This window comes from Ovis aries, chromosome 6 (assembly GCF_016772045.2).
Source record: "Ovis aries strain OAR_USU_Benz2616 breed Rambouillet chromosome 6, ARS-UI_Ramb_v3.0, whole genome shotgun sequence".
NCBI classification, from domain to species: Eukaryota; Metazoa; Chordata; class Mammalia; order Artiodactyla; family Bovidae; genus Ovis; species Ovis aries.
In genome coordinates this window covers 91,519,960-91,547,258 of record NC_056059.1, presented here as the reverse complement: position 1 = coordinate 91,547,258, position 27,299 = coordinate 91,519,960, and the positions used below count along the sequence as shown (strand labels likewise).

Below are 27,299 nucleotides of genomic sequence, written 5' to 3'. Positions count from 1 at the left end.
AGAGCTCCTCCGGGGCGCAGCGGGTGGCCGCAGGGTCGCAATTGTGGCCGCCCGAGCAATGAGAGCCGCCGGCCCGAGCGCGCGCCCGGCGCTGGCGCTGCTGCTACTGCTGGCCGGAGCCGAGGTGTCGGCCGCCGCCGCGCCGCCTGCCCCGCCGCTCTTCAATGTGAGCCTGGACGCGTCTCCCCAGCTGCGCTGGCTGCCGGTGCTGCAGCACTACGACCGGGACTTCTTGCGCTCCGCGATGGCCCATATCATCCAGTGAGCGCCGGCGAGGGGGCGCGGGCGCGGGTGGGAGTGTGGGAAAGCCCAGACACGTGCTGCCCAAACACTCTCCAATCCCCGGGCGTCTGGAGTGGCAGCGGGTAGGGCCGCCTAGAACTGGCATTGGCCACTGCTCCAGGCCGGCAGCGTCGGGGTTGGGGGGTGACCCGGCGCAGCTGGTTTGACTTTCAGGTCCGGTGTCACCAATGGCACCCTCGTCCACCAGCCATTCTGGATCAAGGTAGCGAGTGGATTGTCACCCGGGCTGTCGCCCCGGCTGCTCAGCTACAGTAGGGAACGCACCCCCACGCACTCCTAGCAGGCCTCGAGGGACCCCAGGCTCACCCCTTTGGGAACCACTCTCCGTCACCCTCTTTCCGGCTCTTGGATGTTCTTTTCTCTCCTGGACTCCGCGTTCGGGTGATGCTGTCTGGACGTGGATTGTCAGCTCTTTGGTTAAGGGAGGCATCTAGAACTCACCCCAAGAAGGAAAGCTTTAGGTACCCCCCAGCACCCCCAGTACACACGCATAGTACCGACCTCCGAGCAGATCAGACACCCTCGTGGTTTTCCCTTTCTAGAGATTATGTCCCGCCGTGGGTCCTTGCATTGATCAGAAAAGTCGTCCGGGAGCTGGAACTCTTCCTGCCGCAGCCCTTCACCGACGAGATACGCGGCATGTGCGACGCCCTGGACTTCAACCTGGTCGACTGCGTTCTTCTCAACCTGGCCTACGAGTTCAGCGCGTGAGTGCGCAGCTCTAGCGCGGATTAATTTGCGATTTAGCGGGGATTCCGGCGACATTTGAGTGGGAGGAGACGTGCTTTCAGTGTGATAAAAAGAGGGTGCTGACCGGGTTCCCCAGGAACCTGCAGTGCTTCCTCTTTGCTTCTCTGGGTGAGTCTGAGCAGCAGATTATGAGCTTCAAGAAGAAAAGCACCTTCTCTGACCTCAACACTGAACTGTTCTTGGAGAAGCCCCCTTTTTTCCCTTCTCCAATCCGGGTAGCCTCCCACTTTCAAAACTCTGCTAACACGTAGTCTTCCAGGAAAGTTTTGAAATAATCCCCCACTTAAGTTAATCCAGTGACTGTCCAACCTTATAGTCAGGGGGTTGTCCCAGCATTCATTTGTTTCTCTGACTTTATCCCTCCATGTTCATCATGGCTAGTGATCATGACTCCTCTTTCTCAGCCCATTTCCTCCGGCGGTGGGAGCACAGGCTACGCTGTTCTGGCTTGCAGAGCTAGCCAGTATTTGATACCTGCAGTGGGCATGATCGGCTGTGGTGCACACAGGGGAAAGCAATGCGGAGTGTGCGGTTGATCCCAGGCAGAGTCAGGGGGGAGCCTCAAGTCTGTGGGCTCAGTAACAGGTCTTGGAAGTAAGAGAGATTTGACTTGATTTCTGTCTTCAGGACTTATTGTTTTGCCACCAGACCAGCTTCATCTAGTAACATCTTTCAGATACTTATACCTTCTGCCTGCAAAAATATTTAAAAACCTTTTTTTTTCCCTGTGGATAATGAAACTTTACTGCTTCTTGGCACCTCCTAGAATACCTAGGCAGTATAGGTTAAGAATCACTGTGACTGCCATCCTCTTCAGGGAAATGTTTTAAGACACAGATAGACACAAATATGTTAAAGTGCTTTTCAATTGACCTAAGTTAATTTTGTCATTTTTTGTCTCCTACCCCAATCTTTTTCCTATTCTGACATGTGACTTTCTCAATGAAAAAATTAGCTATTTTCATTTTCCTCTTCTTTTGTTGGAGTTACTGTATTCAAACCAACTAAAGCAAAAGTTCTAGTAAAAAAATTCTAACTTTTGGATTTGATTTTAAGATATATACTGAATTGCCTGACAAGGAAAAGCACCATCAGATTCCACTAGCATTAACAAAGGAAATGTTTTGTCCTCATTTCCGGTATAAGACTTTTTGAATAAGATTAAGCAAGGCTGTGGTTGTTGTTCAGTTGCTAAGTCATGTCTGACTCTTTGTGACCCCATGGACTGTAGCATGCCAGGCTCCTTTGTCCTCCACCATCTCCTGGAATTTGCTCAGACTCAAGTAAAACTAGCTACCCTTTATTGAGCCTACTAGGTACGAGGCCCTGGAGATGGTATTACATTTTGTAATGTGGAAACCAAGCCTCAAAGGGGACAATTTGCTGAAAGTCAGGTGCATGTTGAGTCATCAGAGCTGCTGCTAAAAGCACGTGTCCCCAGTGCACTGCGGCGCATCTCCCAGAGCAGAGCCCAGCTCCCTAGCTGTCACCTGTGCTTGGGGGCCTCTCATGAAAAAAAACATTTGGCATGACACAGAAGAACTGTTGCCTGCCCAGTTTTGAAAAATCACCTTTGACAGAAAGTCTACAAACTTTATCAACTTCCGGTGTTCTGTCAGTTCCCTTCTTGACATGAACTCTTTGAAGATAAGAAACACTGATGGTGGTGGTGGTGGTTTAGTTGCTCAGTCGTGTCCGACTCTTTGTGACCCCACGGACTGTAGCCTGCCAGGCTCCTCCGTCCATGGGATTCTCTTGGCAAGAATACTGGAGTGAGTAGCCATCCCTGTCTCCAGGGGATCTTCCCAACCCAGGGATCAAACCTCCATCTCTTTTATCTCCTTCTTGGCACCACTGCCAAGAAGGTGCCACCAGAAACCTTGGAAAAAATGAAAACCCGACCAAGCTTCCTTTTTTAAATAATAAAAAAGTAAAATTTGTTTTCTCTTAATTAGTACTATGTAATAATAATACTCTTAAAAGTACTATGTAATCATTATGGAAAATTAATAAAGAAAAGGATAAAGAAAGTTAACCACAGTCCTGTTACTTAGAAATGACCATCCATCCTTCAGGATATTTCCTCTCAGTTTGTGTGTGTGTGTGTGTGTGTGTGTATCTTTCCCCTGCCCTAGAATTGAACATGATATATTTAAATATTTTTATGTAATATTACATATTCTCAGGGAATATGGACATTTAGACATCTTAACAAACCTCTTCCTCTTTTCCTCAAAATACATCTCTCCAGCTGGTAGTTCTTAAAAGATTCTTTTCTCTTGTTAGCTCTGTGCAGGGAGCCCTAAGGAGGACTGGAAAAGTGCAAAACCCCTAAATTGTTCACCCCTTTCTCAAGAAGAGAAAGTGAAACTGTGAGGCAGAATAGTTTGGTGTCATTGTACTTGTTCTGAGAAATTCGGAAGAGAGATGAGCTTCAACCAGCTTTGAATATCATGTTAAATAGATACATACTTCCAAGCAGAGGAGCAGGCAAATTTAAGTGATCTCACTGAGCCCAGAATAGGTCCATTTCAGATTTAGATTTAGGATGAAATTCTCATTCAGTATGTTTTCAATGTCATGTGTGCTGAGAGCAAAGGTCTAGTAACACTGAAGAAGCACTAGAGCTGTGTCCAGTTGTCTTTTTCATCTTGAATTATGAATCCATAGGATTACATAGCATATGTGTTCTTTATAAACGGGGGAAAAAAACACTTTGAGGACTTACTTTTTAAATAAAAAGCTCATTTCCTTTTTCTTGTTTTTGTTGTTCACTCATGTTGAACTTTTCCCTTTTCCCAGATTCTGCACCAGTATTGTGGCTCAGGACTCCAAAGGCCACATTTACCATGGCCGGAATCTGGATTATCCTTTTGGAAGTTTCTTACGCAACTTGACTTTGGATGTACAGTTCATAAAGAATGGGCAGGTATAGTCCGTATAGTGTAAGATTCAGAAATCAGAGACTTGCTAACCGGTTGGCGGTGACTTAGATGGTCTGCAGCTTAAGTGTGTTACCAATTTAAGATACCAAAAACATCAGCCTCCTGGAAAAACAAAACTATGGAGAGATTTACATCAAGTATGCCTGTAGAAATGAGAGTCATTTATTATTATTGAGTACCTACTTACAGAGCTCAAGCATTTTTCCCTAGGGAAATCTCTATGGAGCTATGATCAATCATCTACTTGGTTTCTTTCTTTTTTTTTTTGCTGAACCATTCAGCATGCAGAATCTTAGTTCCCTAACAGAGATGGAACCCCCACCCCCAGCACTGAAAGGGAGAATTTTAACCACTGGACAGCCAGGGAAGTCCCAATCGTCTACTTATGATACTAAGTCAGCTCTTTGCTTTTCCATGTTCAGGCTGCTGCTAGAATAGGGAGGGGCTGGGTAGCACAATGGCTAGGAACACCTACTTTGGGGATCTAACAGGGCTGGGTTTAAATCTTACTTCTGTCACTTCCTTTGTGAACTTGAGAAATTACTTATACCCATTTTGCAGATTACAGCTCAGAGAGGTTAATAACTACTTTATGGAGATAGTTATAAAGGTTAAATGAAGTGATCTATGCAAAGCATAAGGTAGATGCTTGATAAATAGTGGCCAAATAATAAATAGTTCTTTACAACTATAATTGACCTAAACTACTCTCTTTAATATTTAAGAAATTAAATCTTTTTATTTTCATCCTGCTGCTGCTAAGTTGCTTCAGTCGTGTCCGACTCTGTGCAACCCCAGAGACGGCAGCCCACCAGGCTCCCCCGTCCCTGGGATTCTCCAGGCAAGAACACTGGAGTAGGTTGCCATGTCCTTCTCCAATGGATGAAAGTGAAAAGTGAAAGTGAAGTCGCTCAGTCGTGTCCGACCTCAGCGACCCCATGGACTGCAGCCTTCCAGGCTCCTCCGTCCATGGGATTTTCCAGGCAAGAGTACTGGAGTGGGGTGCCATTGCCTTCTCCAAGTTTCTTTAAAAGTACAACCAAATGTGTACTATTGTCGCATCTCTGTATAAATATCTAGGGATATAGTAGTAATCAGTGTTTGCTGAATACCTAAAGCATATCATTGCCATGAAACAGAGCAGAGCATCCAAAAGTCAGATCTTGGCTTTGGGGGGAGAATGTTGTTTAAGGGTTTTATTTCATTTGTTCTTTGCATTTAGAGTTTGAGTCACAAATACTAGAAACTCATTTACTGAAAACTCGTTTGCTTTTACAAACAATAATTGTTTGTCATAAACATTCAAACAGTACAGAAATTTAAGGTGAAAGTTTCTCCTTTTTCCCAATTTCATTCCTTCACTTCAGCACTATTACCAATTTGATTTGTAGCTGAAGATTTACTTCAAAAATGGTTTTAAGTGGTAGCAATATCCATGAAAATAAATTCTGAAAGGACACCTGACAAAATGTTAGTAATTATTACTGAATGAGGGGACACTAATTATTTTCGTTTACTACTTTATGCTTTTCTCCATTATTCTACAGTGAGAAAATATTCTTAAAAATTGACATAAGTGCAATAAAAATAATTTCAACTGCTCCCTCTAGACTCACCCTAACCAACAGTTGTTCCATTTGTTTCTGTTACTCCTAGAGCTCCTATGGGAAACAGTCTTTTGGTTTGGCTTTTCTCAGTGCTCAGGCTATTATTATCAAATTTAACTGTTTACACTTGGGTATTGTCTTTCTGATGAGGGCTCATGACCAATAAATTGTTTTGCTAAATTAAGAACAGGTTATCTGGTTATCCTGGGACTTCCCTGGGGGTCGAGTGGCTAAGACTCCATGCTCCCAATGCAGGGGGCCAGGTTCCATCTCTGGTCAGGAAACTATATCCTGTATGCTGCAACTGAAAAAAAAAAAAAAAAAAAAAAAGACACAACGAAAGATCCTGCATGCTGCAACAAAGACCTGGCACAGCCAAATAAATAAATATTAAAAAATAAAAGAACAGGTTATCTGCCCAATAACAAGTTATCCACTGAATAAGCTCTTAAATTCCTTATGACTATACAGTGGAAGTAAGAAATAGATTTAAGGGACTAGATCTGATAGACAGAGTGCCTGATGAACTATGGACGGAGGTTTGTGACATGTACAGGAGGCAGGAATCAAGAAATCATCCCCAAGAAAAAGAATGCAAAAAAGCAAAATGGCTGCCTGAGGAGGCCTTACAGATAGCTGTGAAAAGAACAGAAGTGAAAAGCAAAGGAGGAAAGGAAAGATACAAGCATCTGAATGCAGAGTTCCCATAGCAAGGAGAGATAAGAAAGCCTTCCTCAGTGATCAATGCAAAGAAATACAGGAAAACAATAGAATGGAAAAGACTAGAGATCTCTTCAAGAAAATTAAAGATACCAAGGGAACATTTCATGCAAAGATAGGCTCAATAAAGGACAGAAATGAAATGGACCTAACAGAAGCAGAAGATATTAAGAAGAGGTGGCAAGAATACACAAGAACTGTACAAAAAGATCTTCATGACCCAGATAATCACAATGGTGTGATCACTCACACTCACCTAGAGCCAGACATCCTGGAATGTGAAGTCAAGTGGACCTTAGACAGCATCACTACAAACAAAGCTAGTGCAGGTGATGGAATTCCAGTTGAACTATTTCAAATCCTGAAAGGTGATGCTGTGAAAGTGTTGCACTCAATATGCCAGCAAATTTGGAAAACTCAGCAGTGGCCACAGGACTGGAAAAGGTCCGTTTTCATTCCAATTCCAAAGAAAGGCAATGCCAAAGAATGCTCAAACTACCGCGCAATTGCACTCATCTCACATGCTAGTAAAGTAATGCTCAAAATTCTTCAAGCCAGGCTTCAGCAATACGTGAACTTCCAGATGTTCAAGCTGGTTTTAGAAAAGGCAGAGGAACCAGAGATCAAATTGCCAACATCCGCTGGATCATCAAAAAAGAGAGTTCCAGAAAAACATCTATTTCTGCTTTATTGACTATACCAAAGCCTTTGACTGTGTGGATCACAATAAACTGTGGAAAATTCTGAAAGAGATGGAAATACCAGACCACCTGACCTGCCTCTTGAGAAACCTATATGCAAGTCAGAAAGCAAGAGTTAGAACTGGGCATGGACCAACAGACTGGTTCCAAATCGGGAAAGGAGTATGTCAAGGCTATAAATTGTCACCCTGCTTATTTAACTTATATGCAGATTACATCATAAGAAACACTGGACTGGAAGAAACACAAGCTGGAATCAAGATTGCCAGGAGAAATATCAATAACCTCATATGCAGATGACACCACCCTTGTGGCAGAAAGTGAAGAGGAACTAAAAGCCTCTTGCTGAAAGTGAAAGAGGAGAGTGAAAAAGTTGGCTTAGAGCTCAACATTCAGAAAACTAAGATCATGATATCCAGTCCCATCACTTCATGGGAAATAGATGGGGAAACAGTGGCTGACTTTATTTTTGGGTGCTCCAAAATCACTGCAGATGGTGATTGCAGCCATGAAATTAAATGATGCTTACTCTTTGGAAGGAAAATTATGACCAACCTAGATAGCATATTTAAAAGCAGAGACATTACTTTGCCAACAAAGGTCCGTCTAGTTAAGGCTATGGTTTTTGCAGTAGTCATGTATGGATGTGAGAGTTGGATGATGAAAGCTGAGTGCCGAAGACTTGATGCTTTTGAACTGTGGTGTTGGAGAAGCCTCTTGAGAGTCTCTTGGACTGCAAGGAGATCAACCAGCCCATCCTAAAAGAGATCAGCCCTGGGTGTTCATTGGAAGGAATGATGCTGAAGCTGAAACTCCAACACTCTGGCCACCTCATGTGAAGAGCTGATCCATTGGAAAAGACTCTGATGCTGGAAGGGATTGGGGGCAGGAGGAGAAGGGGACGACAGAGGATGAGAAGGTTGGATGGCAGCATCGACTCAATGGACATGGGTTTGGGTGGACTCCGGGAGTTGGTGATGGACAAGGAGGCCTGACATGCTGCAGTTCATGGGGTCGCAAAGAGTCAGATACAACTGAGCGACTGAACTGAACAGAACTGAATTAAGCTCTTATTCTTATCTAGTAGTCATAATTTTTAAAGTATTTTCAGATACAGGACTTCCTATGATCTGCATAACAGCCCTGTGAAGCAGACTCAAATCAATACTTCCATTCTTATCTGCTAGATGAAAGGGCCGGGCCTTAGACAGTGATTTGCTCCAAACAACAGGAGGAGATGAGGCAGAGGTGGGACCAAACCCAGGCCTTCAAGCAGTTTTCTCCACAAAACTCAGACTGTAAATTAGTCTCCTGCCCCAGCTAAGAGTTTATGCAAAATGACCTGTCACAGACAATTGAAAGCATTCATGAACGCTCAGTCTCTAAGTCATCTCTGACTCTGCAACCCCATGGACTGCAACCTGCCAGGCTGCCCTGTCTATGGGATTTCCCAGGCAAGAATATTGGAGTGAGTTGCTGTTTCTTCCTCCAAGGTATCTTCCCAACCCAGGGATTGAACCTGCATCTCCTACATTGGCAGGTGGATTCTTTACCACTGAGCCACCTGGGAAGCCCAATTGAAAGCGTTGAAATTTAGAAATAAAAGCAATTTTTATTGAACCATATGAGCTGGGCACAAGATACAATATCTTACAAATTCTATCTTATAGTTATAATTACATATTCTAAAATATCTGGAAAACTGCCAGTGATTTTGATTTTTATAACTTTAATTTTCTGAACTCTTCAAAAGTGACACGAATGTGAGTGTCAGTGTATCATGAGAATGAAGTGACCATAAGATTACTTTTTTCTTCCTATAGTTACAGTTTGCAAGGGCTTTAATAATGAGTAGATTTGTTACCATTTTACCTCCATGAATGGAAATGGGGAGAATTCATGAAAGGCCCTCAGTGTGTCTTGGGTAAGAAGTCATTTAGAAAATTGAGGCCACTGCATTTTCTCTTGTAATTTAGCCACTTTAAATTATTTTATAATCGGACAAGGTGGAAATATACAGCTAAATGAAAAGTTACTGGCATAAAATTCAGCTTTTTAGGGAAAAATGAAGCTATGTCCATTCATTTCTCAAAATATAAAAATATTAGTTCACTTTTATTGCACCATATGAGCTGGGCACTCTTCTAAGTACCTCTTTGAAAACTGAAATCTGGGGACTTCCCTAGTGGTTCCAGTGGTTAAGACTCTGTGCTTTCAGTGCAAGGAGTGTGAGTTCAGGCCCTGGTCTGGGAACTAAGATCCCATATGCTGCGTGATGTGGCCCCCCAAAAAAGAAAAATGAAGTCTGGTGTCTGAAATAGCTAGTAGAGTGTCTTTTTTTCCCTCAGGGATATAGTAATGTCTTGCAGTCATTGGAGTTCATTTCTTTAATTGAAAGTGGGAGCAAAGCAAAAAAATAAATAAATAAAGTGGGAGTAATCCCTAGAACTCATGGAATAATCAGGGGATTAAGTGAAAGATGTATGTAAAAATTTTTTTCATAATTAAATTTTAAATTTGATTATTACTAAACAGTTTCACTTGTTTCCCTTTACTTTGTAGAGTTTATAAGAACATGATATTAATTTCTTATAATTGAGTCAAGACAAGTTTTTAAATGGAAGCCCATTTGCTACTTCTAGGATGAGCTTCTTTTTTTCTGTATGGCGCAGTTTGATGAAGCTTATTGATCCCTTCTTAAGATAATGTTTTATAAATACATAAAGTGAAATATATAACATTGTGAAGAAAACCAGTTATGTTGAAATACAGCTATTTCTATATTATACTTTTCTTAACACATTAGCTAGTAAAATTTAACAGTGGGTCTAATAACTCCACCATAAATGCAGAATGGTGATAAGTATGAATGATATTTCAAGATATGTATGTATGATGCCATTATGTATGTGAAAATACCTGCAATTTCTCCTGGTGATGAAACCACAGGCACTCTATAACTACATGAGTTCTTGCATTTATTCGTTACAGAGGGAGTAAAATTTCAGTTAGAAGTTAATGAAAATAAAGATGTATCTTTTTTTTTCCTCATCCAAGGTCACATATCCACTGACTTCTGTCCCTGGGCCCTCAAAGTTAAATCTAGAAGGCTATTTCAGAGTATTAGGATGGAACTTAAAAGAAAAAAAGAAATCCATGAAATTGGGGGGCAAAACAGGTATCTCAAAGTACTTTTGGTTTGAGTAATGAGATGATATCTTGTCTCTTGATTTCAGATTGCCTACACAGGAACCACTTTTGTTGGCTATGTAGGATTATGGACGGGTCAGAGTCCACACAAGTTTACCGTTTCTGGTGATGAACGAGGTACTCAAATTCCCAAACATTTTGAACCCTATCCCTGTTCAGTTTTATCCAAGCACGTCATTCAGTCAGCCAACAGAGCACACGGAATACCTTCCATGTTCCAGGCTTCCGTTTCAGTGGGGGGTGGTGGGCAGTGTGCATGTGAGCAATGAACGTGATTTCAGCTACTGATAAGTGCTCCCAAGAAAGTAAAACAGGAAGATGTGGTAGAGAATGAAGTTGGGCATGGAGCAAGTACTACAGGGATAGGGTCAGGGAAGCTTGACTTACATGACCCAGGTCTACAGAAGCTGGGCGAGGAATTCCAGAAACAAGACGGTAATGTGGCTACAGGATGGAGTAAGGGGGAGTATATTAGAGATGGAGAAGGAGGCTGAGGCCAGGTGCAGGGTTGTGAGGAGGAGTTTGGGTTTTAAGCAAAATGGAAGCCCTAGGAAGATTCTGGGGCTTCCCTGGTAGCTCAGTTGGTAAAGAATCCACCTGCAATGCAGGAGACCCTGGTTCGATCCCTGGGATGGGAAGATCTCCTGGAGAAGGGAATGGCTACCCACTCCAGTAGTCCATGGGGTCGCAAAGAGTCAGACACGACTGAGCGACTTTCACAGGAAGATTTTAGGCCAGGGTGAACAGATCTGTTTTGCTTTTACATTCTCAACTTTCATTTGGTTGCTTTATAGAGGCTAGATCGTGTTGGGTTAAGATGGAAACAGAAGACTGTCTGAAAACGATTGCAGTCGTTAGAGGATATAGTGATGGCATTATACAAGCACCATCTGTAAAGCGCTTTACCATTTTCTGTGCATTTTCTCTAAATTCTCTCATTAGACCCTCCCAGCAGTCCTGTTGGTTAGGCCGGGCTGATTTTATTAACTGGATCTATTATGCAAAAGAGGAAACTGAAGCTACAAGGTGAAAAGACAGCTAGTAGATGGGAGAGATGGTTCTCAAATTGATCTCCTGGGTCCTTGCCTCGTTGCTCTATTATACAGCCCACTGCCATGCCCCAAGGCTCAGGGGACACCACTCAGTTACCCAACATGTGGGAAACCCTGAGAAAACTAGGCTCTGTCCTTGGTGTCTGTCCTCAGGAATTTGCAGCTGAATAAAGGAGAAAGACATATACCAGGAGTCTCTTTATTTCCGTTGATGTATTCTTACCTTTTTATATAAGCCTGACCAGGAAGATGCTGGTTGAGGATGTATCTGTGTCCATAATAGTTCTTTATCCTCTTTTATTTCTTCATTTCCTTAAGTGTCTCCTGAGAATGAGACTAATTCTCAACCAGTAGTACCCAAAGCACAGCATGACAGTTACTGAAGTTTTACAGAGAATGAACAAAAGGGGCTTTGCTTCCATCATTTTGTGGCTCAGATTGTTTAACTGATAGTTATGGTATGATCGGGTTAAAAAAGTAAAAAACAAACCGCTTTTAAACCTTAACCGGATGAAAACTAGTTCTATCATTAGCCTGCTAAGATTGAGTTAAAATGCCTGAACAATAAAATGTGCCTCTGGGGCAGCAATTCTAGTGTGTATCAACATTATGATTCCTTCCTTGGCAGATAAAGGCTGGTGGTGGGAGAACATGATCGCAGCCCTTTTTCAGAGACACTCACCAGTCAGCTGGCTTATCCGAACTGTGAGTATTTTTACTGTTAAGCTCACCTCATCCTAAGGGCTTCCCTGGTGTCCAGTGGTAAAGAATCCCGCCTCCCAATGCAGAATATGCAAGTTCCATTCCTGGGTTGGGAAGATCCCCTGGAGAAGGGAATGGCAACCCACTCCAGTATTCTTGCCTGGAGAATCCCATGGACAGAGGAGCCTGGAGGGCAAAGTCCATGGGGTTGCAAGAGTTGGACACGCCTGAGCAATTGAGCGCATAGCACACACAGAGCGAGAGGAGGGGGCACTCCCAGGTGCCTGGCAAGAGTTTGGTCAAGAAGGAGAATCTTTGTCATAGGCTCCAGTTTTCCACAAGAGCTGATTGCGGTAAGAGATCAAAGCTTTTCTAAGGATGTAGATGTACCCTTCTTTTAGAATCTCCAACTGCAAATGCATTCATCTTCATTGGCAAGTATCTTAATGAGCAAAACAAATGTGTTAGAAGATAACTCTACGCACAACAAAAGGAACATCTGGCTTTACATTGCCTATTAGTCAGCAGAGTTCCAAGCCACGTGTAAATTGTGTTCTGACCATAGGAAGCACATTTTTCTGGAGCATACCTCTGGTGAAAGGAGCTGGCCCTGCCTCCCTTTTAGCCTTTCGGGCCTTTCCTTGTCCTGCTGTAAATAATCAAGACTCTCTAGGCTTGAAATTTTCCTAAACTTTTTACTTGAATATTCCCTAAATATGTTAATAAACACTGCACCCTTCACATATTTTTAAGATGATTTCTAAAGTATTTCATCTTAAGATTAAAAAGCTGCAAAAATCTAGTGTATTGGACATGTTGACATTTAAAAATAAAACTAAAATGTAAATCTTTCCAAGGGAATCTAAATACCAAGAGTGGTTTTTTTTTTCATTTTATAATTTACATACAATGAAATGCAGAAATATTAAGGGTTTTGTTCAGTGTGTTTTGGGAATTTTACACACTCATTTATCCATCCATGTAACCACCAAACAGACACAAAATATAGACCCTAACAACTAAAATAAAATGTACAGTGTAAGAGTTGTGAGTTAAGTTTCATTTGCAGCAAAATGAGGAATATAGCCGGGGAGTCATCATCTCAGATATCTCTGAGAAACTGCTCCAAGAGATGGGGGGAAGGTCAGTATAATATATGATTTCAGTGAAGGGGGAACGGGCTGTCAAGCACTTCTTTTGGCAGAGGCTTGCCGCTAGTCAGAAGGAGCAGATGTCATCATTGATGATTTTAATGCTTTTCTAGATATGAGGAAATGAAAGAATTGGGCTCATAAAATCTTCTCCTGAAAGTAACTATTTGAAGGCCCTGTTCTGCTGGTTTTTTCCAGAGCACAAAACGCCTCATTCCTCATCTCTCCACCTTGAACTCCTTTCAGGGTATGTTGAAGGTCAGCGACTGCAGTGGCTAGTGACCTGATTTTTGTAGAGGCACACAGTGGGTAACAGTTTTTAGTTGGCAGATGTTTCCAAATGTCCCTGGTAATTTTCCCTAGTGCTCCTTTCTAGTCAACTTCCAACCTTCTTTGACTCCCCACCTCCTTGCCAGGCATCACTCTGATTTCTATCAGTATAAAAAGTTTTGCCCGTTCTAGAATTCATATACCCAAAATCATACTATATAGACTCTTTTTCTTTCACTCAGAATGTTTTTCAGACTCATCCTTATTGGCATCACTAGTTCATTCCTTTTTATTATTGAAGATTCAGTTGTATGAGTATGCCACAATTTATCCATTTTGTTGTTCATAAATGGACATTGGGTCATTTCCAGTTTGGGGCTGTTGAGTTGGTTTATTCTAAACTCAGCAAAATTACATGTGAGGCAATAGGAGGTGATATTGCGATGGAATATGTGATGGAATATGTTTTGGATTATGTTACCTATAGCATCCCCAAAGTGCTAGCGAAGAATTCATTGCCTCTAACAGAAATTCTGTAAGAAGAAAGCAAAAGAACATCAGTAAGAAATACTGAAAGTAGCTGGACTTTCCTGGTGGTCTAGTGCCTATGAATAAGGCTGCTGTATGAATTCTTGTACCAGTCTTTTTGTAAACTTAAGTCCAGTTCAGTAAGTTACAGAAGTACTTAAGAGTGGAATTGTTGGGTCATAAGGTAGATGTATATTTAATTGAAGTAATGCCATGCAATTCATATACCATACTATTCACCCATTTTAAAGTATACAGCTCACTAGTTTCTAGTGTAAGTCACAATTATGCAACCATCACTACAGTCAGTTTTAGAACATCTTCATTCCCCTGGAGAGAGACCTGCACCCATTAGCAGTCACTCCATTTCCTCTGTTCCCTGAGATAGATGAGGTTCCTATCTCCCCCTCAGTGTGCCACTAGGGTGAATAATAGCAGTCACCACTGCCTTCAGTATTTCTTTCTTTCTTTTTTTTTTTTTTTTGTTTTGACTGCACCATGTGGCACGTGGGATCTTAGTTCCCTAACCAGGGATTGAACCCATGGCCTCTGAATTGGAAGCACGGAGTCATAACCACTGGACCACCAGGAAAATCCGGCTACTTTCAGTATTTCTTACTGATGTTCTTTTGCTTTGTTCTTACAGAATTCTGTTAGAGGCAATGAATTCTTTGCTAGCACTTAGAGGATGCTATAGATAACATAATCCAAAAAATATTCCATCACATATTCCATCACAATATCATCTCCTATTGCCTCACATAAAATTTTGCTGAGTTGAGAACAAACCAACTCAAGTCCCACTACCCCACCCTGACAGTAAGCGATATGCATAAGGCTGGGAAAAGTCCACAAAGCTTGCCGTGGTTAATGGTTTATGGTACTGAATGATGGCACCTCTGCAGACACCAGTGTTTTGAATTGTTCTTTTGTTTGCCCTCTCCCTACCCTTGACACTGGGCTTTGGCACTATTCAGGAGGGTGAGATGGCTGTACCCTCTAAAAGTGATGAAATAGTGTTGGTAAAGGTGCAGGTGGGAGGGACTGGCCCTCTAGCCAGGACATTCTCCACCAGGATGAGCTTGAGGAAGGAGTACACGTGGAACCAGAAGGTTTGGAAAGTGATCCCCGTAACCATCCGTGTTGGGGGCCTGCAGAAGTGTTCAGGAAGTCCAGTTCAGCTTGCCACTCTAACCCAGCACGCTCTCTTTCCTCTCCAGCCCTTTGCCAATCTGTTCCACTGAGCTGAAGCTCTTCCCCACCCCCACTCCCAACCCCACACAATCACTGCTTTCTCTGGTCTGACTTTTGTTTGTCTCTCTGACCTCAGCTCATATGACACCTCCCTTGGAGGTCTACTCAGTGGCCTGGGTAAGGACCAGTCCCCTACTGTGACTTCCGCAGCATCTCCTTCTCTGGTGGTGACACTCATTACCTTGTGTCGCTATTGCCGGTTGACTTTACTTTCATCTATGGAAGTTTGGGGAGAATAAGGACTGGGTCCATCATATTGACAGCTCTGTTGCCACAGCAGCGCAGTGCCTGGCACATAGTATAGGTATTCAGGAAATGCCTGCTGAGAGAACAAATCAGTGAAGAACACGGGGAGACCTTTGCAAGGGTGATCTGCCTTGAAATCATACAGCCTTTGTTTTGGTGAGCAGGGTCTCTCACCCAAGTGAAGTGAAGTGAAAGTCGCTCAGTTGTGTCCGACTCTTTGCAACCCCATGGACTGTACAGTTGATGGAATTCTCCAGGCCAGAATACTGGTGTGGGTAGCCTTTCCCTTCTCCAGGGGATATTCCCAACCCAGGGATCAAACCCGGGTCTCCTGCATTGCGGGGGGATTCTTTACCAGCTGAGCCACAAAGGAAGCCCTCTTACCCAAAATAACATGTCAAAGTTCTCTTCTTTTGTGAGAAAAATCCTCTTGCTGTTGCCTTTCCACTGGAGCTTCCTCCATCTCAGGAGCCCCAGTGACAAGGGAATGAGGTCAGAGCAGTTCAAGATTATAGCCATGGGTTCATAGAGCAGGAGTATATGTTTTGGACCAATTGTCCATCACCTGGTGTGGGTAAGTGACAACTATGATGATGGTAATGCAGGTTTGTCTTTCTGTTCAGACTCTGAGTGAATCAGAAAACTTTGAAGCAGCTATTTACAAACTGGCTAAGACTCCGCTTATTGCTGATGTTTATTACATTGTTGGCGGCACATCCCCCAAGGAGGGAGTGGTCATCACAAGGAACAGAGGTGGCCCCGCAGACATATGGCCTCTAGATCCTTTAAATGGAGCGTGAGTAGAATTAAAGGCTCTGGTCATTTTGTATCAATAATCTTTTTTTTTTTAATTGATGAGCCTAGAGATACTGTTTATTTTTATATGTGCTTTTTCTTTAGCTGTGTCCCAGTTGACCTCAGGTAAGACAAGATGATGGGAGGGATTGGGGGCAGGAGGAAAAGGGGACGACAGAGGATGAGATGGCTGGATGGCATCACCGACTCGGTGGACATGAGTCTGAGTGAACTCCAGGAGTTGGTGATGGACAGGGAGGCCTGGCGTGCTGCGATTCATGGGGTCGCAAAGAGTCGGACATGACTGAGCAACTGAACTGAACTGAAGACAAGATGATGTGCTTTGTTGCAGGTGGTTCCGAGTTGAGACAAATTATGACCACTGGAGGCCAGTGCCTAAAGGAGATGACCGAAGGTAGGCTGTGCACGCTGCCTGGTTTGCAGTGTTTTCTTGTGGTCAGGAGAATGTGCCCCTACTGCTCCAGGGAGTGGAAAGGACTACAGGTGCTGTCTCCTCCCAGAAGATATACCTGGGCCCCCAGCCAGTGCCTCGGCCAGGAGAGTATAGTATGTGGTAGAGAGCGTGACAGGAAGCTGGGTGGGAGTTGGAAGGACGAGGTTGATTCTGGCCTCGGGGGCAGGAACCCTAGACTTCACCACCAGCTCTGCTGATGACTCACTGGGTGGCCTCTTGAGCCTCTGTTGACCTGTCTTCCCCACCCCACCTCTTTATTATTTTTTATTTTAAAACTTTTTATTTTGTATTGGGGTATAGCTGATTAACAATGTTGTGATAGCTTCAGGTGAACAGCAAAGGGCCTCAGCTGAATGTATACATGTATCCATTCTCTCCTAAGCCCATTCCTGTCCAGGCTGCCACATAACATTAAGCAGAGTTCCTTATGCTATACAGTAGGTCTTTGCTGGCTCCCCATTTTAAATATAGCAGTGTGTACATGTCCATCCCAAACTCCCTAACTATTCCTTCTTCCCTGGCAACCATAAGTTTGTTCTCTAAGTCTGCAAGTCTCTTTCTGTTGTTGACACATCTTTAAAAGGAAATGATGGAACAAGATTCATGGTTTTCTATGTAAGACTATTTTGGGAAGGAAAATATTTCCTATACTTAAATAAACTGAGGAGTTCCCTGGGGGTCCAGTGGTTAGAACTTGGCGCTGAAAGCCTATTCTGAAATCCTATGTGGGAGCCTGGGTTTGATCCCTGTTTGGGAAACTTAAGATTCTGCACATGGCCAAAAACACAAACATACAAACAACAACAATAAATAAATAAAACTGGGTGCTTTAATTTACCTTCTAATTTTGAAAAACTCTTTAAGTATAATTCAGTGTGTCCCCAGAGAGCAAGTAGTTGTATACTTTTCCTTGATTTTACTGGCCCATATGTTGGATGGCAGCTGGTCAGGTCACAGCAAACATTTCCCCCATCCTGCTTCCTTGAGCAGACGGGGCCACTGGGCCAGGCTGTTGAGTGCCTTTACCATGGTGCTCTGAGCCAAGGCAGCACGTAAGTGTGGGGGCCAGCGTCTGTTCAGAGGAAAGGGAGATACTGAGGCTAGGCTTTGTATTGAGCCTCCCCAGATGAGAGCTGGAGGGAAGCAGTGTTTCCTGAAGTGCCAGGTGACCTTTGATCATTGTCCTTACAGAACACCCGCCATCAAAGCCCTTAATGCCACAGGCCAGGCAAACCTCAGCCTGGAGACGCTCTTCCAGGTAACTTGTGTCACAGTGTCCAGTTTTTACCCAGGATGTTTGATGTCTTTCTCAATAGTGATTAAAAAATATTCTCTGAAATCAAACATTGTTAAAGTTTTACCTGGTTGAAAACATGTCAAAGAAAAGCCAGATGACATTTTCTGAGCTTGTAACCATATAGATTAACGTGTCCATCTTAACCTTTCTGCATGTAAAAAAAAAAAAAAAAAAGGCATAGTTGTGACATATGTTCATTTGTTTAAAAGAAAAAATAAGAGAAAGGTTTCAAAACTCTCACCCCAAGATAAACCAAAGTTATTTCTTTCCTGTAGATATTCTGCATGTATTTCTTCTACCTTTTAATAGTCTTTTATTTATTGGTCTTTTTATTATTTTATTGAAGTATACTTGCTATAAAATACTGTATAAGCTTCAGGTATACAACATAGTATTCTTGCCTGAAGAATCCCCATGGAGAGAGGTGCCTGGTGGGCTGCACTCCGTGGGGTTGCAAAGAATCAGACACGGCTGAGCAACTAAGCACAGCACAGCATACAACATAGTGTTTTTAAAGATTATAGTCTATTTCTAGTCATTATAACATATTGGCTATATTTCCTGTGCTTTATAATATATCCTTGAATCTTATTTTATATAGGAGTGTGTATGTCTTAATTCCATACGCTTAATTTGCTCCCACTCCTTCTTTCTCCCCACTAGTCTGTTCTCTTGTTTATAAGTCTGTTTCTGTTTTGCTATATACATTCATTTTTAATTTTTAGATTCAATATGTTAGTGATGTCATACTATATTTTTCTTTCTCTGCCTTATTTCATAAACTAGTTAACTAGTATTCCACTGTGTGTGTGTGTTAACTAGTGTGTGTGTGTGAACTAGTATTCCACTAGTATTCCACTGTGTGTGTATGTGTGTGTGTAGTGTGTGTGTATATATATTCACATGGCAACCCACTCCAGTATTTTTGCCTGGAAAATCCCATGGACAGAGGAGAGGTCCAGGGGGTTGCAAAGAATTGGTCGCGACTGAGTGCACATATCCATTTATGACATCTTCTTTATTCGTTTGTTGATGGACACTTATGTTGCTTCTGTATCCTGGTAATTGTAAATAATGCTGCCATGAACATTGGAATGCATGTAACTTTTTAAATTTTTAGTAGTCTTTTTAAAAATTCAGTTTATGTATTTGTAAATGTCTTTTCATATGACTTTTCCCTTGCAGGTCTTATCAGTGTTTCCAGTGTGTAACAAGTAAGTGCCATGTTAAGCATGCATCGTGCATCTCCCCAGCACGGTAGACTCTCCATGCACTTTCGGGCTCAGCAGGGACCTGAGGGCCTCCCGCAGAGCAGGTTGTCTAGGTGCTGTCAACACCACAGTGACAAAGTCTCTGTTCTGGGACCAGCATTCTACTGGCAGGAGCAGGGAGGAGGCAGGGAGGGGAAGATAAACTCATGTACCGTGTCAAGTGGGAAGTCCATGGAGAAAACCAAAGGTAAGGAAGATAGAGTGATCTGGAAGAAGAGGGCATGACATGTTCATCCTAAATCCATCTGCTAGCTGGGGGCCGCCCTCGGTGGTTATGAGCTCCTTCATGTCACTCAGAGGACTAAACTATAGCCACCTTTGGCTTTCCTTTATCTCCCTGGGGAGTTTCTGCTACCCTCGTCCTCATTTCACAGATGATTCAGTGCCTAAGTGAATGATTCTCTTTTAGCCTGTGCCCTTGACAGTAGCATTCTGTGAGCTGTGGCTTCTCGGATCTACAGGCTGGGATTTCACCCACCTCCTTTTCTGAGGTGAATCGCTGGGCCGTGTTGCCGCTGCCATAGGAGGCTCTTAGTTAAACTTGAAGTGTAGCCCCTGCCAAACTTGCACAGGACTCTCTCAAGGTCCACCGTCACCATCTTAGCAAGGCTAAATGGGCCGATAGCTCACTCCTCAGGGCCCCCTCCCCCTCCCAGTGATGCCTGATTGCCTTATCAACACCTGAGGCCAGCTCATGGGGCAGGGCTTAACTTGCTAATATAAAAGAGGAAGCAAGTCAATACAGAGTCCTCTCTCCTTCTTATACTTCCATAAATTCCCAAGCCCAGCATTTCTTACTTTCTCATCATCCTTGCTTCTTTCTCCAAGGCAAGAATATTAAAATGGTATTCTTCAAGAAATAGTCTAGTACAGATAAAATTTGTAAAGTGAGTTTTAGTTTCAAATACCCAATTGATTTTTTTCTTTGAAAGGATCCTCTTTTACACAAATGTAAAACAGCAGTTTTCCTGATGGCCTCTAGAAGAACTTTTGTAGTACTTGGGTGTTCTAAGATTCCTTAGGTACAATGACACTTTCTTTTAAAAAAAAAAAAAAAATTGTTGGAGTATAAATGCTTTACAGCGTTGTGTTAGTCTGTACTGTACAACAAAGTTAATCAGCTGTATGTTTACAGTGACATTTTAAAACCTGGGGTTACTCTTTCACTTTGTACCACAACAGGAATGTATCTCTTTGGAATTGTTTTTAAGTATGTCCAGATAAAAAGATAATTGTTAAAAATTTCCTGTAAACATATTCTAACAGCCAAAACCAGAAAAATTAGTATTTTCCCACTCTAACAAATGAGTTATTTGGGTCAAAAGTGACCCAGTACTGCACTAGTGAACTAGCTCGTTGAGGGCAGGGAGAGCAAAAACAAAAGACTCTCCTGATTTGTAGCATGTATCAACTTCCGTGGTGTAAATACCTACCCTGACCTACTTCAGGATTACAGTTGGCTCATAACCTTCCTGAATATTTAACCACTGATTCTCACTAGCCTCCCAGAGTCAGCTCCAACCCACTTCCACTAGGGCACAATATTGCCCTTTCAATATTCATTTAAAAAATATATGAAGACCTATTTTTGTGTTCTTATAGTTTTTTAACAGTTATATAAATGATGTTTCTTTTAAAGATTAATAGTATAATCAATATTTATTTTAATAAAGCAGTTTCCATACTGTAAACAGCCCATATAACTTTAAATAGTTTCATCATAGACAATCAAATGTAGTATAGTTGAGTTAAAAATTCTTCAGTTGTTTTCTCTCATTAAAACTCTGAAATAAATATTATTAGTACATTATTCCCCTCCCACCCCGCTTTTTATTATTTTCCTTGGCCTGATTCCCAGAAGTAGGGAATTACTGAGTTAAAAGACTAGGAATGTTTAAATGGCATCTGAAATGCTTTGGCAAAAGAGATTTGTCAGAAATTCTAAAATTTACTAAGAAGCATTTTTCTCTACCATGTAATTGAAAACCCAAAAGGAACTACGATCCCTGAACCATAAATAACACAGATCCCTGACTCTCAGGCTCTTTACATGTAATGATTACTATCAACTAAGGAATCAAGATTGCAGGAGAAATATCAATAACCTCAGATATGACACTACCCTTATGGCAGAAAGTGAAGAGGAACTAAAAAGCCTCTTGATGAAAGTGAAAGAAGAGAGTGAAAAAGTTGCTTTAAAGCTCAACATTCAGAAAACTTAGATCATGGCATCTGGTCCCATCACTTCATGGGAAATAGATGGGGAAACAGTGGAAACAGTGTCAGACTTTACTTTTTGGGGGCTCCAAAATCACTGCAGATGGTGATTGCACCCATGAAATTAAAAGATGCTTACTCCTTGGAAGGAAAGTTACGACCAACCTAGATAGCATATTGAAAAGCAGAGACATTACTTTGCCAACAAAGGTCTGTCTAGTCAAGGCTATGGTTTTTCCAGTGGTCATGTATGGATGTGACAGTTGAACTGTGAAGAAAGCTGAGTGCCAAAGAATTGATGCTTTTGAACTGTGGTGTTGGAGAAGACTCTTGAGAGTCCCTTGGACTGCAAGGAGATCCAACTAGTCCATTCTAAAGGAGACCAGTCCTGGGTGTTCTTTGGAAGGACTGATGCTGAAGCTGAAACTCCAGTACTTTGGCCACCTCATGCGAAGAGTTGACTCATTGGAAAAGACCCTGATGCTGGGAGGGATTGGGGGCAGGAGGAGAAGGGGACGACAGAGGATGAGATGGCTGGATGGCATCACCGACTCGATGGACATGAGTTTGAGTGAACTCCGGGAGTTGGTGATGGACAGGGAGACCTGGCGTGCTGTGACTCGAGGGGTTGCAGAGTCGGACACGACTGAGCGACTGAACTGAACTGAAGTAACTGAGATCCTGTTCTGGGAACCTTCATTACCCTTGGATGAGCTCTGCATGTGCTCATAGTGCTATCTTCAGTCCGGTGTACGATTCGGCTGCAGGGTACCAGCACCTATCCCTAAATAGCCTGGCTCCAGATGCTTTGAGCATGAATCCCAGCTAGCGTCTGGGGCAAGAGGTAGATGAGAGGAATGAAGTGAAGTACCTGAGTGTGTGTGTGTGCACACATGCAAGTTTGGGGAATCTCTGACTCTACAGAATGTTGAATGAGTGACATTGTACTTTTCATCCTTAGATTAGGCAAGTGGGGCCCCGGTCTTGATTCTTGAGCTCTACGGGCCCCACTCTGGCCTCCCTCTGACTCTCCCATGATATAAGGAATCCACTCAGAGTCTGACCCAAGAAGTCTGACCCAGAAGTCCAGGACCCTGGACTTCTTAGCCTGAACAGCACCAAAGCCATTTCTAGGGCCTGTGCGGTCTGCTTCCTGGTGGTGGTCTCTTGAGGGCAGTGTGCAGCCATTGTGGATGTTGTGTCTGGTGGGGGATGGCTGGGTGTCGCAGCTGAAGCCTGGATGGAACAGTGGAGTGTGCACACACGTGCCACTTGTGGGCCAGGCAGAGCGAGGCTGAAGGCCAAAGCCAGCTCTCCCTCCTGCCACGGAGGAACTCAGAGGGATCTGAGGATTTTAAATTTAAACTCAGCCTCCCACAGTGTTGTCAGAATAGGAAAGAACACTTTGTGTGGTTGCTTGAGTTATAACTTTTCATTATTCTGACATACGTGCATCTCGATTCGTATTCTTGTCCCTGATCCCAAGTGTTAGGGGAAAGGCTTGGGATTTTTTTTTTTTCCCTCTTTGGATATTAGAGAAAATGATGTGTATATTAAAATTCCTCTCTTTATTTTCAGCTATACAATCTATACTACCGTAATGAGTGCTGCCAACCCAGACAAGTACATGACTAGGATCAGGAATCTGAGTTAAAAGCAGAAGAGAGAGTTCACCTATTCTATGAAGGTTTGCTAAAGTTGTTGTTTTGTGTTTTTTTCCCAAGGGGTGGGTCTAGGGGCAGGTAGATGTGTGTTGGTATTTCTCCTGAAAGACAGTGGCATCCTCACCATTGATACATACATAATATTTTCTGACAGGTGTCTGGTGTATGGTTGTCATTTGCGTCAGGTTATTGTTGCAATTGGGCTTTCCTGGTGACTCAGATGGTAAAGAATATGCCTGCAATACGGGAGACCTGGGTTCGATCACTGGGTTGGGAAGATCCCCTGGAGAAGGGAATGGCAACCCACTCCAGTATTCTTGCCTGGAAAATCCAATGGACAGACGAGCCTGGTGGGCTACAGTCCATGGGGTTGCAAAGAGTCAGATATGACTGAGGTGACTGCACATACTCATTGTCACAATTTGGTATTTAATTTTAATTGTTTGATTGAAAGCTAATCATCTGATGCCCAGTGACCTTTGCCCTTTATTAAAACCTGCTTTCAGGGCAAAGTGTTACCTCTTCATTTACAAAGAGGGGCAAATATCTGTAAGACTTCTGTGTGTCCAAAGAAACAGGGAGGCAAGCCCAGTTCCTTTGCAGACAGACCCTGAAGGACCAAGGACACTCAGAATTTGTTGTAGGCATCAGTGAGTCTATAGGTGAGAGGAAAGATGTGAGGAAGAAGCAGGAGTCCTTTCTGCTGCCCCTAAAATCAAATAATCTTGGCAGCCACTGATGGACAGGACACCTTTTCTGATTGCAAGAGTCTTCTGAAATTTATAAACCTAGCCTGATGTTTGGTCATTCGCTTATGAGGATATTAAAATCAGTTTAAATTAAGCCTGTTTTTTTTCCTTACAGATGATTTTTTTAAATGAAATTTTTGAAGAACTGCACTTAAAAAAATAAAGTGAAAAGATTATATTTTATGACCAATACAGGCTTCTTCCTCATTAAACTTTTCAACCTTGTGCAATGGGAGCAGGAGGATCCATCTGGAGCTTGTCATGGTAAAGTGGGTAATGGGTGTCCTTTCTTCAAGGTTTGCCTTGACCTTCTCCGAGCTTCTTCTTTGCTAGCTTGAACAACTCAAAGATAATTTTTTTGATCTCAGAGGGCAAGCCATATCCTCAGGGTTTATTCCCAGCTTCTCACCATTATTTATACCTATGTGGTCATATCTCAGCTTATAAAGAAATGAGCAGGTAAAACCTCCTTATTCATTAGGAAGTACTTCTGGAAGTATCTGCCAGCCTTAAATAAAATTAACAGCAATTATTTTTAAGCAAAGAGAAGTTTATTAGGGAATAGCAGAGGAGTTAACAATTCAAGACAAGCAAACAATGGCAAACCATAGGCAAGTCTAAAAAACAAAGGGGAAGTTAGCTTTTATTGGAATGTGGGAGGAAATTGGGGAGCACTGTTTTGAACAAAAGTTTGTTAGAAAAGAACAAGAGTTCAAGGTTGTTGCAGTTTCACACTGGTTGCAAGCAATGGTCAGTTTGCTGTTGCTGAGAAATGCAAAAACTTTTTCTTCTTCCTGGCTGTATAACCATAGACAACAACTTTCTTTTCATGGCTTCCCCACTCCATTTAAAATCAAGTATGAAAAAACAAACAAACAAACAAAAAAAATCAAGTATGCTTTATCTGGGCTTCCCAGGTGACACAGGTGGTAAAGAACCTGCCTGCCAATGCAAGAGACATAAGAGATGCGGGTTTGATCCTGGGTTGGGAAGATCCCATGGAGGAGGAAGTAGCAACCCACTCCAGGATCTTTGCCTGGAGAATCCTAAGGACAGAGGAGCCTTGCGGGCTACAGTCCATGGGGTTGCGAAGAGTCAGACATGACTAAAGCAACCTTAGCATGCTCGCATGCTTTATCTGTTTTCACATTTCTCTCTTTTGATCAAGACCTTTCTCTGAAGGCATCACTGATGCAGCATCGGGTTGTTTGTTTTGGCTGAAATATTTTTGTCTGCATCCCTCAGTGCCAGGAAGGACCTTTCCTAAGAGTTGTGTTGGGTGGAAAGAGCAAGTAGCATTTGCTATTTGCCACATTTGAGCAACAAGGAAGGTAAAGAGGAGCTCTCAGGCATCTCCCGTTCTTAAGTTAGGTCTTGTCAAGGTTGTAAGCCTTGGAATTTGAAAGCGAAGTGTTGAGCTGACATCATACTGTTTGGTGCATCATTCCTGCAGTTATTTGCCAGCCAACAGGTACAAAGCCTTAAAATGGTTATGCAAGTCAAAATTAAAAGTAGAATGACAAATCCAGTTTGCATAATTGTCCTAAAGATTGAAGGACCATGGGGAATCAGGTGAAACTTGTTGTAACCAGTGTTCTTGTTCCCTGATTTTATGTAATTGAGTTTCTACTTCCCCAGAGAAATGTACCCATGAGCAACAAGCAGTACTTGTTGTGCTAGGAGGTAGCCAAGGGAAGTTTGGTTTCCTAACACCACCTTAGCTAAGGAATTGCAGAATTAAGGACACCTCAGCTAAAACTGGAGCAGAGACAGACCTGTAGGGGAACCACTCCCAACCAATGCATCATTGATCACAGTAAGTCCCCTGTATACGAACCTTCAATTCTCAAAGAAGCAAACATGCATCTCGTTCCAGCAAGGAACCGAGCCTGTGCCATCAGTGTCAGATGTTAGTGAAATTGCAGCTTGCCCTCCATCTCCTATTGCGGACCATCCTTCATCCCTAACATCTCCCAACTCCTCTCCGTCCTCCAGTCAATAACTTTCCTTGCCTGTTCACTTGGTGCCAGCCCCTATATGCCAGCTGTTGTACTACTGTACTTTTCAAGGTGCTGTAAGATTTAAAATGTTTTATTTCTTTTGTGTGTTTGTTTTTATGTATTATTTGTGTGTAAAGAATTATAAACCTATCACAGTACAGTACTATATAGCTGATTGTGTTAGTTGGGTACCTAGGCTAACTGTGTTGGGCATATGAACAAATTGGACTTACAAATACACTCTTGGAATGGAACTCGTTTGTATGTGCGGACTGTACTCCACACAGGAAGAGATATATGTCTACATCTCAGACAGGAAGGTGTTGCCTACTCTACTATCTAAGAGGAAGAAGAAAACTGTGGTGACAGCCCAGCCAATCAGACTGTAGCTGCCCAACCAATGAGAAGTCTCCATACTTTGGACTGCTAGCTTCCTCCAGTGAACTCTTTCATGATTACACTGCCTCCCAAACCCCTTCTTTTCCCTATAAAAAACAAACTCCTCTTTCTTGTTCTCTGGATTTGCCTGTGGTCTGCCATAATTTGCACATCCCAAATTGTACTCCTGTGGCTATTCCCAAATAAACGTGCTCTTGCTGACAAAATAACTGGCTCTCCTGTTACTAAAGTTGACAGAAACCTAACGCTGTTGTTGAGCGGCTATTGCTCTGGCAGTGAAGAGTCAGCTGTGTTACCTAGGGTAATGGATAGATTTCTAATCATGTGCTCACTACTGTATACTCCAAACCAAGAAAGGAGGAAAGATCTCCTGATGAGGCAAACCCAGAGTCTTGGACCCTGCCAGCCAGTTAACTTTGGATTCTCTGATGTAGGCTTAAGGGGTTGGTCCAGTTTCAGACCAGTTATTAATGGACAGTGGAACAACCAGATGTCCTAGTGAGCATTGTCCTCCCGTTCACCAACTATCCTGACATTTATAAACCCAGGGATGATAACATCCTTCACGAACAAAGATGAAACCAGATGAGCACAAAGGACTCCAGCTGAAGTGTCATTGTTTATTAGTGAATTTGTGGAAATGGAGCTATTGGCATTAGTCAACCAGGGGTCAGTGATGTTTTGAGATCATTCTGGAAGGATTCCTCCAAGCCAAAAAGACCATTCTCTAACATGACAGCACAGGGTACTTGACTTTAAGTTGTCTTTTTGGACAAACATTGTAAAAGTAGGGGCTTGAGTAGGGCGGTTGCTGTAGTGTCATAATTTTAAGTTTATCTAGGATGGTGCTATCATTGCTGTCATCAGTGTGGTGTTCAGGGGAAGGAATGTTGACAGCAGTTTCACTCTGTAGATAACGTTGAGGGGAAGTTGAGTGAAACTAGTGCCATTAAGGATAAATGAAAAATTGGTCACAGAACCGACTAAAGAGTC

The 27,299-nt window shown here is 42.7% G+C and overlaps 2 protein-coding genes across 3 annotated transcripts in view; both read left to right on the top strand.

Moving 5' to 3' along the window:
• On the top strand, positions 1 to 26,512 carry NAAA (N-acylethanolamine acid amidase). 2 transcript variants are annotated; one of them, XR_003589699.2, is made up of 12 exons: positions 1 to 261; positions 846 to 1,010; positions 3,856 to 3,982; positions 10,263 to 10,353; positions 11,917 to 11,993; positions 16,063 to 16,235; positions 16,587 to 16,649; positions 17,901 to 17,967; positions 19,192 to 19,220; positions 23,073 to 23,181; positions 24,023 to 24,171; positions 25,784 to 26,512. XR_003589699.2 is itself a non-coding variant. In XM_012180181.4 (11 exons), the coding sequence occupies exons 1-10, from the start codon at positions 59 to 61 to the stop codon at positions 23,146 to 23,148; spliced, it is 1,071 nt and encodes a 356-aa protein (XP_012035571.3). In that variant the 5' UTR covers positions 1 to 58; the 3' UTR covers positions 23,149 to 23,181; positions 24,023 to 26,512. The 2 variants fall into 2 exon arrangements, 1 of the variants encoding a protein (XP_012035571.3); XM_012180181.4 differs by having other exon boundaries at positions 24,023 to 26,512.
• PPEF2 (protein phosphatase with EF-hand domain 2) overlaps positions 24,058 to 27,299 on the top strand; it is a 57,982-nt gene continuing 54,740 nt past the window's right edge. Inside the window, exon 1 of the mRNA XM_060417249.1 lies at positions 24,058 to 24,171. The gene's annotated coding sequence lies outside the window, so the exon portion shown is untranslated. The remainder of the gene's footprint in view (positions 24,172 to 27,299) is intronic.